Source organism: Stomoxys calcitrans, chromosome 4 (assembly GCF_963082655.1).
Source record: "Stomoxys calcitrans chromosome 4, idStoCalc2.1, whole genome shotgun sequence".
In the NCBI taxonomy this organism is placed as follows: domain Eukaryota; kingdom Metazoa; phylum Arthropoda; class Insecta; order Diptera; family Muscidae; genus Stomoxys; species Stomoxys calcitrans.
This window is the reverse complement of record NC_081555.1, coordinates 158,287,304-158,306,690: the sequence shown is the minus strand read 5'-3', so window position 1 is coordinate 158,306,690 and position 19,387 is coordinate 158,287,304. Positions and strand designations below refer to the sequence as shown.

The 19,387-nt window shown below is 34.2% G+C and overlaps 1 protein-coding gene across 3 annotated transcripts; it reads left to right on the top strand.

Moving 5' to 3' along the window:
- The first annotated feature begins 1,472 nt into the window (after window positions 1–1,472).
- On the top strand, window positions 1,473–18,202 carry LOC106081925 (ubiquitin-conjugating enzyme E2 H). Of its 3 annotated transcripts, none has more exons than XM_013244214.2 (2): window positions 1,473–1,578; window positions 17,067–18,202. In XM_013244214.2, exon 2 carries the CDS (start codon window positions 17,263–17,265, stop codon window positions 17,815–17,817), a length of 555 nt encoding a protein of 184 aa, XP_013099668.1. In that variant the 5' UTR covers window positions 1,473–1,578; window positions 17,067–17,262; the 3' UTR covers window positions 17,818–18,202. The 3 variants fall into 3 exon arrangements, with proteins under 3 accessions (XP_013099668.1, XP_013099662.1, XP_013099655.1); XM_013244208.2 differs by having other exon boundaries at window positions 1,481–1,608; XM_013244201.2 differs by lacking the exon at window positions 1,473–1,578 and adding an exon at window positions 6,018–6,383.
- Window positions 18,203–19,387: the final 1,185 nt, after the last annotated feature.

Here is a 19,387-nt window from a genome sequence, read left to right as displayed (position 1 = left end):
AAACCTTTTTTTCAATTACTTTTTAAAAAAGTACGAAAATTACAAAAGGAATCCCCTTATCATTGAGCTTAAGCTTGAATCGGACTGCACTCATTGATATGTGGGAAGTTTGCCCCTGTTCCTTAGTGGCAAGATATATCAATTTTCAGGTAGTGGCAGTAGCCCAACAACAAAATAATGAGTACACTATCAGTTAAAATTAGTGATTAGTGCAACTTTGATTTTGTGTATATGTAGTTCGCGCCATTTTTCGTTCTTTGTGTGTGGTATGGTTCTTAACTATAATAACAAAACTCGTTGACAGATAGTGCACTTCGCGAGAAAAAATTTTACTTAGCTGTTAACGGTACACTACTTGGTTGTTGTTGTAGCAGTGTGTTATACACTGAGGCGGCAGCCCTTGCATTTGCATTTTACGAAAATTACAATGATAAAGTAACAATTTTATCAAAATTTTAATGAGGGAAAGTCCTACTGAACAAAATCAGCAAGTATTTTTGCTTCAAATCTATTATCTCAAAAAAGTGATCGGCGAAAAATATCGCGAAAACGAATATTGTTGTTGTTGTTGTAGCCGTGTGTTCTACACTGAGGCGGCAGCCCTTGCCGATGATGGACTTCATCGGGTCAATCCGGTACGTACGACCGGCTGCCATGGGATTGCGAATATAGTACCAGTCTTAATTTCGTATATATACTTGTCCCTAGGGTCATTTTAGGCGTGTACGAACATTTTTTTTGTTTGCAATTTTCCCAGTAAACTAGATTTTAACCCACCTTGGATTTTATTTTTGATTAGGGAAGGACCTTGTGGATATCAAAGTGCTGAAATTCGACAAAAAATTACGACTTATGGCTGGTACGATGTTCGTTTTTTACCGTTGAAACCCGTTTTTCGCGATTACTTTTTTGAAACATTACGAAAATAACAATGATAAAATAACAATATTACCATAAGTAATAAAGAAATGTCCTACTGAATGAAATCAGCAAGTTGTTTTGCTTTAAAATCAATTATCTAAAGTAATCGGCGAAAAATATCGCGAAAAGCGAATATAGTACCAGGCTTTAGTCGTAATTTTCTAATGAGTCTTGATATCTCTTTGCTCGTGATTTTCTCGAGAGTCGTGATTAGTGTTGTTGATCGCACGATCAAGCGATTAGATTTGGATCTCACGAATCACGTGAAACAACTACTCACGAGTCACGTGCTCAAGTCTCGAAGTCTCCTAGCAAGATATTAATCATTAAATAAAATAATAATATTAATCATTAAATTTTTATGTCATGTGCGGGGCGTCGCTCATATGTTCTCTCTAGGAGCTTATGAAAACCATATATCCTTGCTTTGTTCGTAGTAATGAGTTACACTAATCTAATTATAACGTTTTTACGCTACGTTACGTTTCTTAATAATGATCATTAAAGTCAATTAACGGCGTTCGCAGTGCACTCCTCCGACTTGGCTCACTGACAGCCAACCAATAATATAAACAAAACAAAAAATATAGAAAAGAAGTCATGAAATTTAATTGAAATATTTAATCTTTTGGTGCATTTTGTGTTTCCAACAAAGTGGTAAATAAAATAAAATCGTTTTTACTAAAAGTAAGTGCATTCAATTGTTGTGAGTGAGTATTCCCTCAATAACTATTGGATAATAGAAAAAAAGACTGTGAATAACCAGTGTCTACATTACATTAAATGCACTTACCAACCAAAAATGTTACATATATTTACGTATTATTTTGTAAATAGTTTCGCTATTTAGCTGGCCAAATGCCCCTTAAATGTTTCATTAAAAATCGATGTTATATCGATGATCATTAGTGTGTAGTGGCTCTGTTTTTCTTACTACTTGTCATATGGTTTTCTCAATTATATAGAAATTGTGTTGATTTTCTTCTAGTTTTTTTTTACTATTTTATGTTGCTTAATTTTAACGGCAACCTTTTTAAAGTAAGAATTATTGATTAATTTCCATTTAGGGTTGGATTTTCTTTATCTTGTAACAAATTTGGGGGAGTGTGTCTGATTTGCCCCTACTCCAGAAATCCCTCTATATAATAGAAAAACTTGAAATTGTTGTAGCCTTTTCTCACATTGTTGCCTCGATATAATCATAAACATCTTTTGTTAGAAATTTTGTTTAACACGCATAGAAGTATGGGTAAAGTGAGGGATCAAATACACATATACAGAGAATCGTGTATGTGTGTATGAAGATTTTGGCCTTACAATGTAACTTGCACACACAAAATACTTACAACAGAGTTCTGTGCATTTATAAGGGTCCCCCTTCAGAAGTAGTGTTTGTGCGACGCATTGTGTGTTTTCTACGACGACCGATAGCTTTATTCCTTCCTTTGTTTAGCTTACTTCATTTGTCGAAAAAAAACTACTACGCAGTTTGTTGGTATGGATGTAGCTGCGTCTGTGTGGCTAATAATAATTCTGAACTTCTTTGTTTGATTCTATGTTATACCGTTCATATATTCACATTGCATAGTAATCCACATACACATGGCTACATGCTTGTGTTAGGACTTCATAAATACAAATGAAATCATGCTTCTATATGAAATCAAAACACCACCCGCATTAGTTTACTCAAAAAATTATATATTCTATGTAAACAACGAGTTATAGGAATTTATTGTCATGTCAATACAACATATATGTATATTTATACATGCATGTATCAATATGTCATGTTATGCCGTCACATTTAGCTAACAACGTTATCAGCTGATTACTATTTCCAAAAACATGTGTTGTTTACTTTTTTATAGACCACTTCAGTGCAAGAAAATTACCTTGTCCAAATAGCATTAGTTACTTGAAATGCTTTAAACTAATTTTCCTATGGCGAACATAAAAAATGTTTTATGTATCTACATATGAATATACATATTTATGTTTTTCATTTTTATTGCGTCTTAACTTCTGTCAGCAAATACAAAAAATAAAACGCAACATTATCTAATTGCGCACCCAAAGGGGTTAATACATCAATATTTTATCGTTCTTTGCTACATTACTTTTGTGTAACACATCTGATGTAGGCATATACATATTTTACATGTGAATATATATACATATATACATGCTTCAAATAAGAAAAGCTATGCTCCACTGTTATCCAAAGAAGACAAAGATAATGGAAATTGCATCGCACCTTTCTCTCGCAGATTATCCTCTCTTTGTTGTCTTGTAAATGTATGGAATAGGGTTGCCAAACAAAGTATATGGCAAAAAGAAAATGTCAAACAAAACACACAATTTCTAGCAAAAACAACAATTTATATATGTTAAATTTTATTTATTTATTTGCCCAAGTTCGTAACTTTAAGCCACACGGCACATTTATAAAACCACAATAGAAATACACGCTTATATTAGAGTACTCTCTTAAAAATATAATAAATACCCTATATTAATAAGAAATAAATGGAGAATTAGCCATAATTCGGTTTTTGAGTTAACAAAACTCGAAAAATATGTTTTCTATATTTTCCGAAACTTATGTTTTGAAATCACTTGCAGTTCCTTCTACTGTACCAGTAATTTTATTAAAATACCTTTACACTGCTCGAAAACCCTGTTTTAATGGCTCAATCATCTGTTTTCCTTTTATAAAATCTGCTGACGTGGTCCATGAATCCGAATTTAATGAGCAGTGTAAACATACTTTTAAATTATGCATTCAAGCAAGGTTTGTAAGAAAGAAAGCGCTAGTTTTCTTCTTCGGATTTTAGTTATGAAAAGAACAGGAAATGTTTCGATGTTTCATTTTGACATTCCATTTGCAACATATCAAAATTTCCACTACCGACTATAAAAATTATATATATTCTGGAACGTGGTACAAATCTTAGACAATATAGTTAAGTTCGTGCGTCTGCCTGTTGAAATAACGCTAAATTTTTTTTTAAATATTTCCGGTAAAAAGGCTCATTAAAACCGCATTTATTGCCCGATTTTGTTGAAATTTTTCACTGTGACTTGTGTTAAGCACGTCGATATCAGCACCGGACTAACATCTAGGCCGACTAAGCCGAATGTGCTGACCGATGTCACCGAAATTTGCACATGGCTGGGTATGGTTTTGAGCGGATTATATGGCAGATTTCCAAAATGCATCAATGCAAAGTTAGGATACCGTTCTGCTGTGGTATCACACAAAATTCCGAAAAATGCATGAAACCTTAATTGAATCGATAGTACAGCCCTTAAAATCTAATGTTTAAGATTATTTCGTGCAAATGTTGACCGTCACTGCGTCTCAAATGGTCCATCCGCCTAGTCTAATTTTGCCCAAGCTTTTGCTTTTTTCCATTTTTCTTGTTTACATGAATTTCTTAAAAAAAATATTATTCCCTATCATAAAAAAATGCATGACAGTTGATAAAAAGTAAATGTAGAAATTATTTGTGTTGAGAAAGTAATTAATTTTATATAGCAGCAAATTGATTGGTTCGTGTAGATAAAGAAGGTGCTGCCCATTTGGCCAGATGGGTGTAGGATGATCTAGAAACTGGCCAATTCAAAAAAGAAAAACAAAAACGGTTCACGTTTTTGATTCTTTTTTAGTTTTATAAATAAAACCTAAGATTAATTAAGAACACGAACATCATAAAATTTCTGAAAATAGAAAATTTTTTCGATGGACAAAAGAAGAGAAAATTTAAATTTTTTTTTGTAGTTAAATTTTTTCTAAAATCAAAGGTTAAGTTAGGATCAAACTTTCTTTAAAGGCAAATACCGGTATTCACAAAACTTAATGTAGCTTTGAAATAGGTTTATTTGAAAGATTTCCTTTAAAGAATTGTCAAATAAATTTATTTTAAGGCTTCATTACGTTTTGATTTTTTCGAAAACAAAATTTCAATGAAATTCTCTCTAAATGTAGTTTGTAATAAGATTTGGATGAAATCGGATTTAATCTTAAAAGAACATTTAATGTTTTTTTTAATAATAATGTAAAAAATAAATTAAAAACAAAATATGTTTGGAGAAAATAAGTAAAATAAATAATTTGTATCATAGAGACGTTTTCGCTATAAATACGATTCAAATACAACATACCAACGCACGGCCCTTGAAGCCATAAAACATAATATGGCTGAAAAGACTTCTAACCAAAGACGAAACGCGTCCCATATTGGTTGGTGTGTGTCGCTATATCTTTTCTATTTGCAAGGGGGGAAAAAGCGATCATTGAGCAAAAATTGTTAAATTTAGTGATCTTCGTTCTAGCAGGCACAAAACTTTAAAAAGAGAAAATAAGAGTAGTTCAATGTAATTTGTTCAAATCGACGTCAGGTGGCTTCGAATTACACAATGCAAATAAATAAAAATAAAAAATTACATGTCAGAGCAAGTGCAAAATTGTCACAAAATATGTAAAGAATTTTACCATTAGTATGGGAACATCTAAGAAATCGGTGATTACGATCCTTCGGGCAACTAACGCAGAAACTATCTATGGCAAAGTTTTTTGACGAACAAATTCCCAAAATATGATCGGTATCTACAAAAGGCCACCGTAGCGCAGAGGTTAGCAAGTCCGCTTATGACTGAGTACCTGTGCTTGAATCTTTATGGGAACCCCTCCTAATGCTGGCAACATTTGTGAGTCACTTTGCCATGCCTAAACTTTTCCCCAAAGATGTGTCTTTTTTTTTTTTTTTTGTTATTTAAAGTTGCGTCAACCCAAAGGAAAGATGTGTCTTAAAGGCAGCTTTTGGATTTTTTGGATAATCGACGTTAAATCAATTGCAATTGAAATATGTTTGCATATATTAAAGGATATTTAGACTACATTAATGAATATTAAAAATTTAATTAATCTGGGAAATTTTTTTGCATTCACTTATAGGTGGCAATTAATGAATTGTTCCCAGCATTTTATCCTAATTGAATTCTAGGAAATATTACAAAAACAAGCAATTGGCAATCATGTTTTGTGTATTTGCTAAAAAGTATTTTCTGTGTGCTTTTGCTTTTCTGTCAGTACGATTTTGTTGTTCGAAGGTATACGTTGTAGTCCATTCCACTTTGGTCGCCGCGAACGGTGTGTGAGTGGTTGAGTTGAGTGAGAGCGTGTGTGTGTGTGCTGCGCCAGCTTGCAACTGTTTTTGTATTTCAGATGGTGTGGTGTTGCGTGCCTGTGTGTATTACACTTGCAGACAAAGAAATTTAAAACAAATAAAGAGAAAAAGAAACACAAAAACAACAACAGAAGATAAAAAAAATCATTTCATCATTAGGTGTTGTGTAGTGCTCTGCTAAACAAAGATCCAAATTGTTTTATTTTAAATAAAGTTAAAAGTTCTAATCAAATTTGATTTCATACAACGTACAAGCAGTGAGGGCTTAATGTAAGTGGAAATAATGATGAGATAATGAATAAATTGTAGTGTTTTGAAGGCTCTATAGTTGAAAATTGAGTGCAAATAAAATACGACTAAATTCTCTTTCTAATTACATTGTGAAACATGTACACATAGAAAATCTTTGCCATCACCAGCAACAACAAAAACACAATCATCATTATTATCGATGTTGTCATCATCATGGTGTTATTTGCAATGTATTTTTGTGTATTTTTTTCATACTCTTTTTTTTCTCCGTTGTGTTAACTTTTTCACAATTGACGAAAACGACGACCACCATATGAATAATGGGCGATATGTTGGTCATTGTCACCGAAATTGAATTTCTTTCGTTATAGACGTGTTGTTTTCGTTCCCTCAAAAAAAAAAAAACAAATCATGCATAGAGCACTGTGATCATATCGTTATTTATTGTACCATTTTTATTTGCAGCCCATCAGTGTCAAGTGTAATATGCTTTCAAAAGTCAGCAGTGGAATAGATAATGGAATGCACAAAATTCACAATTTTTGTTTTGCTGTTGTTTGTTTGCTTCTATTCTTTCTCTCACCCCACATTGAATCTGGTTTTATTCGTCATTAAATCAGGTATTGTTTTTTGAGGTTGGCTGCCAACCTTTTCTCTTGTTTGTCTGTCCTCTCCAATTTAACGTTGTTGTTGACTTTGAATAGAACTATTTCTATATGTTTATATCTACAATATATGGATGTGTGTTTGCCTTCTGTATTTTCTACGTCCATTGCGTGGGTTATTTAGTATTTCGCTTCCTTTTCATACCCACCTCCATACTTCGCAATTCGTCCGTCCACACAAAAGAACGGGTGGATGATAAAAATCTCTTTCCATTTTTTTTTTCACTTGCGCCCTTCATTCTTTCATTAACAATACATTACTTTATGTTCGTGTAGGGTTGCCAAACTAGGGACAACCCCCTTGCAATAGAATTTTAGGCAGTCGACAAAAATATCCAATCTAGAATTTTAAATGTTTCTTAATTTGAAATCTACGGCTGGATTGAAGTAGGGGATGTTGGATACGAACTAATGATTCTGAATAATTTTAAGTTAAAAAAGTCTAGGCTAATCTTGATTTCTCTTCCATCTTAAAAACGAGCAATGAGCTGTAAATTTTTGTTAGTCCGACATTTGTCTATAGTCTTATATACGCCCGCCACAACAAAAGGGAAGGACGAACAGACCGAAATGTATTTTACAAAACACAGCGAACGCAAGCGAGAATTGAGATTAGCTTTGTTCCAAGAACGCAATGCAGTGTGCGTCGTAGTAGAAATAAAAACCATGGCAGTTCCGAGCACAAGGTTGCAAGGCTTCTCGTTGTCATGGATGGAACGCACTCAGCCGTATGATTGATTGAAATGATTGATTCGGATAATAACCTTATTGCAGATAAGATTCGCACCCAAGGCGGATTTAAATAGGTGGTCTCACGCGAACAGCTGTTAATAGCCGTCCGGGTTTGACGGTATTAACATGTCAGTTTTTTGTTTGTATTCTCTTTGTTGTTATCTTCTTTCGCGCATATTCTCCGCTCATCCACGCACACGTATACAACCACGCACACAAATGTGTGCGTGTGTTGGCAAAACGATGATCAACTTGACGGCAAGATGGCGGATTGCACCATATGATTTGTGGTTGTTGTACAAATGAGACCACCTTTAATTGTTTCGTTTTGATTCGCACCGTTCGGAGCATATCTGCAAATGTACGGTCCTGGTTGAGGTGCAGTTTACAGGGAAAATCGCAAATTAAAAATTTTTTTTTTGCCCCTAATTGGAGCCTTTCCCGCCATCAAGCGAAATGACGCCAAATATAGGCACTCAAAGGTACCAAAAGAAATTTTGCGTATAATACGAAAAAAAAAAATTAAAAAGATTCACTTTTTTATTCGGTTTAGCTATGTCCGCCAGCTGTCTTTCCATGTTAAATTGTGTACAAACTACATGTCGCAATTTTCGTCGGGTCGTCTTCAAATTTGGCACATCCATTTTTTTTTGGCGTAGAGACAAAGCCTGTTGAAATTGAAAAAAAAAAAAAAATGTTTCAGATTATATAGCTCCCATATAAATGTTCATCCGATTTGGACTAATATTGCGATGTGGTCATTTCTTAACCGATTCTATCGAATCTTGACAGGAAGGATTTTCTCTTGACACTCGACAATACTAGTCAATTTCATGGAAATCGGTTTAGATTTAGATATAGCTCTTATATATATCTTTCAGACCCCCCGTACACGATCGTGCTATCTGATTTTTGTATGTCATAAATACTCCAAATATTTATTTACATGTAAAAACCGAAAACCTAAGTTACACAAACATGTTATGTCATTTTTTCAGAATCCAGCGATTTTTTCTTTTGTATTTTTCACATAACTATTGCACAAAAATAATAACGTGCTAAAAATTTCATACAAATCGGTGGATGTTTTTTTCAGGTCTGAAAGGGATATATAGCCCGATTTTCATTCCTAGAGCATCTGCAAGCGTATTTATTGACCTATCTTGCCAACATTTTGCTTGCTTTCCTCGACGACTACCACAAAATCTAAACAGTTTAGGAGAATTCGGTTCAGATTTGGATATAGCTTCCAAATATATGTTCGTCCGATTTTGAGAAATTCTACAATAAAATGCTCATTTGTTAACCGTTTGTCTCGAAATTTGGCAAGAAGGATTTTAGATTAGTATTACCGGTGAATAATATATTGTGTATTGTTGACCTTTTTGATTATAATTTCGTGGATAGTTCGGCTTGAGGTCATGTACAATTATTAAAAACAGATGTCGGTGTTTTCTTAATAATTGTTTTATTAAAAATTTTTTCCAATATTTCGATTACCGCCGGTAATCTTCATCAGGGAATGGATATATTTAAAAACAAGTGAACTTATTTCTTACACCACGCAAGATTGACTCATTCTTGACATCAAGCCGAACTATCCACGAAATTATTACGCGTGAATTTCAAAGAAATCGGGTAAGATTTAGATATAGCTGATATATATGTATTTCGCCCTATTTTCACTTCTAGAGCCAATATATGCGCTTTTATTAACCAATCTTGCCAACATTTTGCACAACGCTTTTCTCGACGACTACCCCAATATCTAAGAAGCTTGGTCGAAATCGGTTCTGATTTAGGTACAGCTCTCAAATACAGTGCCGTGCGTTAAAAAAGCAACAATTTTAGCACCTGGCAATGCTTTTTAATTTTAGTATAGCTGAAGCAAAATTTAAGATTTTGATGGAATTATTTCTAGGGATTTTTGAGCAAGGAGTTAAACAAAATGCATGAGCTACTATTGTATAAAAAGATTAAGTTTCATCAAATTTAATTCAATGTTCAAGATAAAAATAGTATAAAATTCGAAAGTATCTTATTTATAGGCGTAATTATAGTGAAATGTGTGAGTCTAAGGCAAAAGTAAAGCAAACATAAAACGTTATGCCGGTATTTTCAAGTAGGATACACTGGCGATATTACAATGTATCCGAAAAGAAGTGGTTGTACGATTACAAAATGTCCTATTGCAATATAGAAATAGGTTTAAAACATGCTTGGGTTAGGTAGTCATAGAACTATGCTCTACAGAAGACCTACGGCAAAATGTACACAATAGACGACAAACATATTATCAAAAGAAAAGTATGAATTTTCCCATGGCAGCCGGTTGTACGTACCGTATTGGCCCGAAGGAGTCCTTCATCGGCAAGGGCTGGCTCGTCAGTGTACAACACACTACATGCATTTTCCTAAGATCGATCGATATTGAAATTTTTTAAAATTTGACTTTTTGTTACTCTGTTATGCCAAAAATTCAAATTGAAAAGAAAAGACATAGAAATAAAGATATTTGTTAATAAAACTAAATTTTTTTGGTTAAATTCAAATAGCATGTCCGTGAAGAGTTGATTTTATAGGACTGCCCTTATTTCAAGCAAGTTAATTGCAATATAATGGTATTAACTTGTGTTTCCTACAGTTCTAACAAAATTTTAATGCAGTTTTTGCCAATCTGAATAAATAATGGATAGCTTTTGAAGGAGAAATACTTTAAAGGAGGCAAATTCTTGCAGATACTAACTTTGACTGGCCTTACTCTTCGACATATTTACGTAAAAGTTACTAGAAACATTTTTTAAATACAATTAAGAGCTCATACACGGCAAGTAATTACAAGTTTTTTACTAGTCAACTCTATCGCTGGATACAAAACTCTTATTTTAGCTTTTCAATTAAAACAATTTAGGATTTGAGGTTCTTTTGCATAAATACTTGTATGAAGCTCTAAAACCAAACAGAAAAGATTTATCTGTGTATGTAATTAGCCGCTAAATATAAGCTATGCCTATAAAATGTATAACAATGGTCAAAAATGGTGCAATTAGTTGCTTTTGTTTGGCACACGTGAAAATGAACCATTTTTGAACAAAACCTCATTTATATAAAAATGTTGGTCTTAAACCCCGACTTGATGTGTGGCTTTTAAAGCTTATGGTACGTCAAGTAAAATGGTTATAGAACTTTGAATGCTTATCATGCATTAATCGAATTTTATGATTATTTTCACCAATATGAAAAAGCGTTGCTTTTGTTCTGAACGACATTGTATATGCTCGTCAGATTTTGGGTAACTTGCAATAATGGTGTTATTTGTCAACCGTAATTATTACAGTTTGAATATATTTGCTTGAAATTTGATACGGATTTTTTAATAACCCATCTCGAAACATCCGCCGAGGTCCATCAAAATTGTTTCAGAATTAGATATAGCTCCCGCTTTGTAGGGTATTATACAGTCGGCACTTTTGCCTTTTCTAACTCGTTTTTTTTACAAATAATTAAACAGTGTAGTTAGAAAGTATGTACCTACCTAAGCACATTTTGTCTTGGGCAAATTAAACTACATTCTGTTGTTCTGCGTTGATTACAACGTAAAACAAAGCACGCAGATTATTTTAATATACTTTGGATTGGTATATACAGCGAATTTTTGTTTTCATTTGCCGTAATTTCTCCTCATATGAATAAGAACCAGTCTAATGTATTCAAACATACATCTGCATATATATTTCGTCACCAATTTGTATATACACATGTATGTATTTAAATTCGTTGAATTAATTTTCTTTTTTGTTTTGCTGTTGATTTCCTTAAGAAAAACACATAAAGGAGTGGATATCAGATCGATTGATGTGTGTGTGTGTGCAAATAAAAAATTGGATGGGAGAGTGTATGTTGGTGTAAATGGGTGCGCTTATGAGCTTACCCCCACTGAGCCAATGAGAAGTATTTGTTGTCAGTTTTGTTATACAATTATTTTTTGTTGTTTGAGAATATATGTGGGTCTCTCTTTTTACTCATCCTCTTTTTTTTTACCTATTTGTTGTTGCCTGCACTTTGTTTTGTAAATATCGAACAGCTGAATTCAGAAAAACAGTGTTAAACTCATCGAAGAGGTCTATGGCAATTTTTTTATGTATTCGTATTGCATTTGAAATTGAAATTGGTCATAAAACAAAGAAGAATAGAAAACAATTAAATTGTGATTAAAGTTATATGTAGGTATGTATGTATGTAGTTATTACAATGGTGATGTTGGTTAATTTTCCGTGCTTTATTGTTAACATCTGCTAACAAATAGCAAACTCATGGGGGAACATACGAACATATAAATTTTGTAATGAAAATATTTTATATATCGCTAAATCAATGCCACTTAACCCATTTTAGACCATTATCCCATCTTATGGTGCAATCGCTTTGAAACTTTAGATGTAGGAAGTTTTAGTTTACCTGATAAATAAGAGGTACGTTAGTTGTTTTTATGTAGTATAGTTCCCGAGAAATCGGTGAGGGGGAAAAAAATATAGGACAGACACTACGTTTGATATCAAAAATAAAATTGAAAATACTTAGGTATATATCAGGATTCACTAATAGAAGCTTAGGCCACTTGCGAAAACAAAGTGGATAGGTCCTATGAACATCATTAAGAATGTCAAACCTGCCTATTGAAAATGTCATAAAATAGAAAACGTAAACAAAGAAAGGGAACAAGTTGACATACTCAATGCCAAGTAATGCCAACAATTTAAAAAAAATTTATGTCGGCTGATCGCTTGACTTAACTTTATTCAGCGAATCCTGGGTATATATTTATATATATTTTTTAATTTATTTTATCTTAAATAATTAAAATAAATATTATTAAGTTTTCCTCATTTCATCAAAATATGTATAGGCTGTAAAAAATAAAAATAAAATTTTTACTTAGCTTATTTTAAGAAAAATTTTAATAAAAATACCACACGCATCTTTTTGATAAAGCTATTATTTCTATTTTATCTCTAACGAGTCAGAGCAAACTGTAATTTTTTTTTCAATGTAACTAAAGGCTCTATTACACGGCATGTAGTTGTCTTATGACAGGTCACATTTAGCATATGTTGAGTTGTACATGTCGTGTGATACATACGAAGCTAACATATGGACATAGTTTTTCGAAATAGCACATGTAATTTTTTCGATTAGAGCGTGCTCTATTCCTTCTGACAAAGACATAAAGAAATTGGACGTTTTTTGTTGTCAGTCGAATGAAAGCAACCTAAAATTAAATTGTTTTCTGTAATTTATAATTTAACCAGCTTTCTCACAACTTCAACAATTATTACGCATAAAAAATTAGCTTTTGCTCAAATTTTTAGGTTAGGCCATACGAAAATGACATGCAGTTGTGAAAGCAAAAATGATGAATCGTATGTAAATTGACAATTTAGCCAAACATTTTCAATTACATGTGAATACAAAAAGTGGCATGTCATAAGGTCTCTACATGCCGTGTAATAGCGCCTTATATTAGTAGCATACAGCCAATATATACATGTAAATGTTCGCCAAGTAACGAAAACGCAACACCTGTCTAAAATGGGTTAAGGCTTTGATATAAAACAGAATAAGGTACGAATTTAGATATGTGATTTTTCTCCAACTGAATCGATAAGGCATGAACATTAGCTGTTAGTGAGTATATACGTTAAAATGGTAACCCTGCCAATGCGGCAACGAGAGTCCGGTGGGTAGTCAAAATTCACGACTGGGGTTTCTACAAAGTAGGTAAAGGTGGATTATGTTTAATTGTAAACTTCGATGGGCAATGTTATTGTCGCTATCTATCGTTAATTTCTCATCACCTATATTTCAAACGAAAATGAGAAATAAAAATCTGGAAATCGATTTATATAGAAGCAATATTAATGTAAAGACCAAATAAAACCAAGGGTAATAAAGTCAGTTGGAAGTAATGAGAGAAATCAATGTACAAAATATTAGTCTAATCGGATGCAAATTGCGCCTTCTATAGGCGCAGTGTACCTTAAAAGATACATTCAATGTCGGATTGCTTATTTTTATTTAATTTTGCACACAAAATTTACTTTTGCGATAGTACAACAATACAAATTTTGCCCATGAACATTCCACTAAGAAACAGGGGTATACTTCTGACATATCAATCAGTGCAGTCCGATTCAAGCTCAATAATAAGGGGCATCCTTTTTATAGCCGAGTGCAAAAGAACGCGAAAAAAGTACGCGAAAGAATTCCAATGAAAATGTGCAGAACAACAGCTAATTTTTGTTTTGGTTGGTGTTTTATTTGCTTGCTTGGAAAAACAAATGTTTTAAAATAAAAATGCTGTCGATACTTGAGGTATTTTCCTTAGATTTCCGTTCTTGTAATCACACATTTGCATGTTGACGCTTGTATCGTAGTCAAGTTCCCATAGGTGAGCAAAGTCGTTTCGGCCATTGGTAGTTCAAAAGCTATTATAACTTGCCTATTCCTATCGACAGGCGCTCAGTATTCAGGTAACAGCCGGTGCCACCCCGCCTCTTACTGAATCTGCCCGCATGAAACCAGCGATTATCTGTAAATGCAGTTACACATATTCCGCATACTTACGGAGTATTCCGGTATCCGCAACCTGCGAACGTGTAGTAGCTCTAATCTGATATGGCCATGATAACGATGTTTATGCGCTACGCGCATCTCTTGTCTGGAGCTTTGTTAAAGAATTTCCAAGTAAGCGCAATCATGGTGATTTGCTTGCTATCGCCACAAATATTAGCCAAGATCTCAATTAGGCCAAACCGTGCCATAGGACGATCCTTGTGGCTCTTTAATCATTGAAGACTTTTGATGCAGTCAACTATTTCACGAATTATTAAAGACAACACGTCCCCCAGTCACTCACAAAACAATGGATCGCGAATTATTTGTCCAGTCGCCAGTCGTATGTGGAATTGGGCGATTAAAAGATGTTGCCCCTTCTGCACTGTTAAACCAATACTTTCCACTCCCTCCAGACAGCATCGAGATCGCATCATTTGCGAACGATTGTACGATGATGGCTGCAGGCCTCCATGTTGATGATTTTTTTTCCATTTGATTTCTTTTTTATTATTGTAATAAAGAAGGCTAAAAAAGGGCCATTATTTTCCTCTGTTTTACCATGTGCTTCAACGATCTTGCCGAATCTGCCCGTGAACATTCCATTGAGCTCAATGATAAGGGGCCTCTTTTTTTATAGGCGAGTCTGAAAGGCATGCTGCAGCGCGGCACCTCTTTTTGGGGAGAAGTTTTTACATGGTATAGCACCTCACAAATTTCGCCAGCAATAGGAGGGGAAACCACTGCTGAATATATTTTTTTTTTTTCTGAAGTTCTCGCCAGGATTCGTTCATGGTCATAGGCTGTTAACATTTTAACCAACTAAAGGGTGATTTTTTTGAGGTTAGGATTTTCATGCATTAGTATTTGACAGATCACGTGGGATTTCAGACATGGTGTCAAAGAGAAAGATGCTCAGTATGCTTTGACATTTCATCATGAATAGACTTACTAACGAGCAACGCTTGCAAATCATTGAATTTTATTACCAAAATCAGTGTTCGGTTCGAAATGTGTTCATTCACCGTAACGTTGCGTCCAACAGCATCTTTGAAAAAATACGGTCCAATGATTCCACCAGCGTACAAACCACACCAAACAGTGCATTTTTCGGGATGCATGGGCAGTTCTTGAACGGCTTCTGGTTGCTCTTCACTCCAAATGCGGCAATTTTGCTTATTTACGTAGCCATTCAACCAGAAATGAGCCTCATCGCTGAACGGTGAATGAACACATTTCGAACCGAACACTGATTTTGGTAATGAAATTCAATGATTTGCAAGCGTTGCTCGTTAGTAAGTCTATTCATGATGAAATGTCAAAGCATACTGAGCATCTTTCTCTTTGACACCATGTCTGAAATCCCACGTGATCTGTCAAATACTAATGCATGAAAATCCTAACCTCAAAAAAATCACCCTTTAGAAATGTGATCATATGCGCCACCAAATCTACCTACAAATTATTCATTCCATGGACAGCGGAAGTGTGTCGGCATTTGGGTGTGAAGTACAATAGCGTGAATATCGATTGCGTAGCTATTCCGTCGGCCAACTAATCCAAAAAATCTTGTCTTTACATTTAACTTCCTTACATTTCCACACATACCAATACAATTTATGATAAAGTCTGAATCTTATGGTAGAGGCACATCCCCACATGAGTTATACCACCATTTTATCCATGCAACCAATCCTGCTATTCAACTTACAACAGATCTCTATGAATGAGGACACTGCACACTGTTTCCACAATAACAATATAAATTAAATATGTTAATTATGAAATATAAAACATATCAACATTATCATATTGTTTCATATAAATATGGACTTGAAAATTGAGAGAAACTTAAAATCCTTGAATTGCCTTATCTGTGTTGCTTGCCTGTAAAGGTGGTATTTTACTTCTACGCCTGAAAGTATGCAACATAATTTAAAACAAGTTGTCACACAAACCTAAAAACCTGGCCTTTACAAATGAGAAACAATGTCACGGATACAAGTACTACATATATTTCATATATTAAGTGGGTGAATCCGTGGCTTGGGCCATACGAGTTCAATGGAACAGCAGTCTAAAAAAAGAAGAGCTTTGTTGCTGTGACCTATTTTGCTAACAAAAAGGGGACGCTGAGAATTCTGATGATGATGAATGAAAGGTTAAAGAAACGCCACTAGTCGTTAATGCAAATAAAACGAAGGGGGCAAAAAACAACAACAAAAAATAGCACATTAACAATTTTAAGCTATTTTCAGTGACCTACTGACCTCATTCCTTCAATTCATACGTAGCATATTGTGGTGCTCTCTTATGCTTTGCTTGCATCTGTATTTTATGCATCTGCTGTTGTTATCGACGTGTTCATAGTCGTTGTTGTTGCTGCAATGTGTCTGTAGGTGGGGGGTACAAAGAGATTGAGTCAGTCAGGCAGGGGTTTGAAAACATTGACGTCAACAACAACATACATGGTCGTGTTTGTTGCTGTTGTTGTTGCCATTGTACAATGGTTTGCATACGCCAAAAGTGTGGGCTTGTGCACTTCTTTAGGTATGGCAGTGCATTTCGTAGAAACTTTTGGCCTATGCTTTTTTCCTATTCAATTTTTTAATTTTGTCTTTTTCCTCAGCAATTTTAGTGCTCCAAACTAATTGTGGTTTTTGTATTTTCTTTCTTTTTGCGCTCTTTGCAGAATTCCCAAGGAGCATATATTCCATTTATTCATTCATTGGTTGGCCTTGCTTGCTGCAAAAACGAAGGCCACGGTGGTGTGAAGAACGTCGTGGTTTATCGTATTGAAGCCTTGACTGTACTGTGTATTGAGATTTGTAGTTTTTTCCACCACCACCACCACCACCCCCCTTACTTTAACACACCACACAGAGAAAATGTCTTCGCCAAGTGCTGGAAAACGACGCATGGATAACGATGTCATCAAGTTGATAGAGTCCAAACATGAAGTTACCATTATTGGTGGCCTTAATGAGTTTCATGTCAAATTCTTTGGTCCCCATGGGACACCGTACGAGGGTGGCGTTTGGAAGGTTCGTGTCTACCTGCCCGACAATTATCCCTTCAAATCGCCCAGCATAGGTTTTGTGAATAAAATCTATCATCCCAACATTGATGAGTCATCGGGGACGGTGTGTCTGGATGTAATCAATCAGGCCTGGACAGCGCTGTACGATTTGTCAAATATATTCGAATCATTTTTGCCACAATTGCTCACATATCCGAATCCAGTGGATCCATTGAATCGTGATGCAGCCTCTCTATATCTACACGAACCCGAAGAGTATCATCGCAAGGTGGCCGATTATGTGCAACGCTTTGCCACCGAAGAAGCTTTGAGAGCCGCCCAGGTGGAACGTGAGAGTAGTGATACCGATGAGTCCAGCATGTCAGACTATAGTGAGGATGAGGCAAGGGATATGGAGTTATAATACCGGTTTATAATTAAGTTAATTATATGAATTTGAAAATAATTGCAATAATAATTAAAACTAGATTAAAACAATTTCCGAAGAGAACAACAGCAGCAACAACTACAATAGTGAAAACAAAATCCCAAACACACACAAAACCCCAACTTTGTATTCCTTTCCAGAAACTCTTATATCAATCTCCCTATAACCTTGTGTATGTTTTTGTCTTTAACTATTACTCCTGTACCCTTTTAGCCAACTCCAACTACACCAGAAGAGACCAAAATATCAGTCCTCTAATCAAGATGCAACAATAATAAACTTAGCCAATAATAATTTTATGTTAAAGAAATGTTCTTTTTCACAAAAAACAAAACAAAGAAATAAAATGAAATTACCCTAATGTTGTTTTAAGAAAAAGAAGACGACAGACAGACCGACGGACGGACGAACCGATAAAAAATATTTTATTCAACATCCAACAACGACAACTAGTTTCTTTGATATACAAACATGCATACGTACATTGAATAACAATTGTTTGGCAAATTATTTTCAAATTCTTAGTTTACACCAATTTGGCTTTACTTTAATCGCCCTTACCCCCGTCTTCATACATACACTTCTATCTATAACTTCTGATGATCAATTGATTTATTATCTCTGTTACCATTACCATTTTTATACATTTGTTTTTGTTTTTGGTTTATAAATTTTGTTTTTATGAATATTTTTTCGAAATTTATCACGAAAATAAATGGAAATTCTTCACTTACTCCCAAAATAGATGGTTAATAATTTGAATATTTATAAGTCTTCATTTGTTGTGTGATTTTTTTCTTATTTTTGAAAAGAAGTTGTCACCAAGACGACGACTACAGCCAATCTCCTCCATTCAATGTTCTCATAATGTAATTTTGTGCTTTTTTAATTCTCCCCTCCCCCCACCCCATTTTCTTAATGACCGAATGAAGAAAATCCCCTCTTCTCTCCTCTTCGTTATTACTATAGATTATTGCCTTTTTCTTTAAAAATTTTTTAACTGTACTTTAGTATGTAACTTTAAAAAGAAAAAACAAACAAAAAAACAAGTAAAAAAAACATTAAATTACGTTTAATAAATATAAATATATATATAAAGATATTTTGAAATTAAAGTTAAGAGTTAAGTAAATAATATTAAAAGAAAACAAACTAAAAGAAAAAATATATAAAAAAACTAAATGAAATTGTCTTCTTTCTTTTTATAGCCAATGGAATGAAAATGAATACAACTCTGGGGCCGAATTACCGCATACGTAACGTGACCGCCGCAATTTGGCAATAAAACGGGATTTTCAGAGTAGAAAAGCGGGGTTGGCGGGAAAGTATTCTAAGCAAGACAGTCGACATTTAAATGTCCTACACAGAAAAAACAAGTTAAAGCGTGCTAAGTTCGGCCGGGCCGAATCTTATATATCCTCCACCATAAATCTCATTTGTCGAATTCTTTTGCTATACTATTGGAGCTATATCAATTTATGGTCCTTCTCAGACCATAATTTAATTGAAGTCATTGTGCAAAATTTCAGCCAACTCGAGTAAGAAA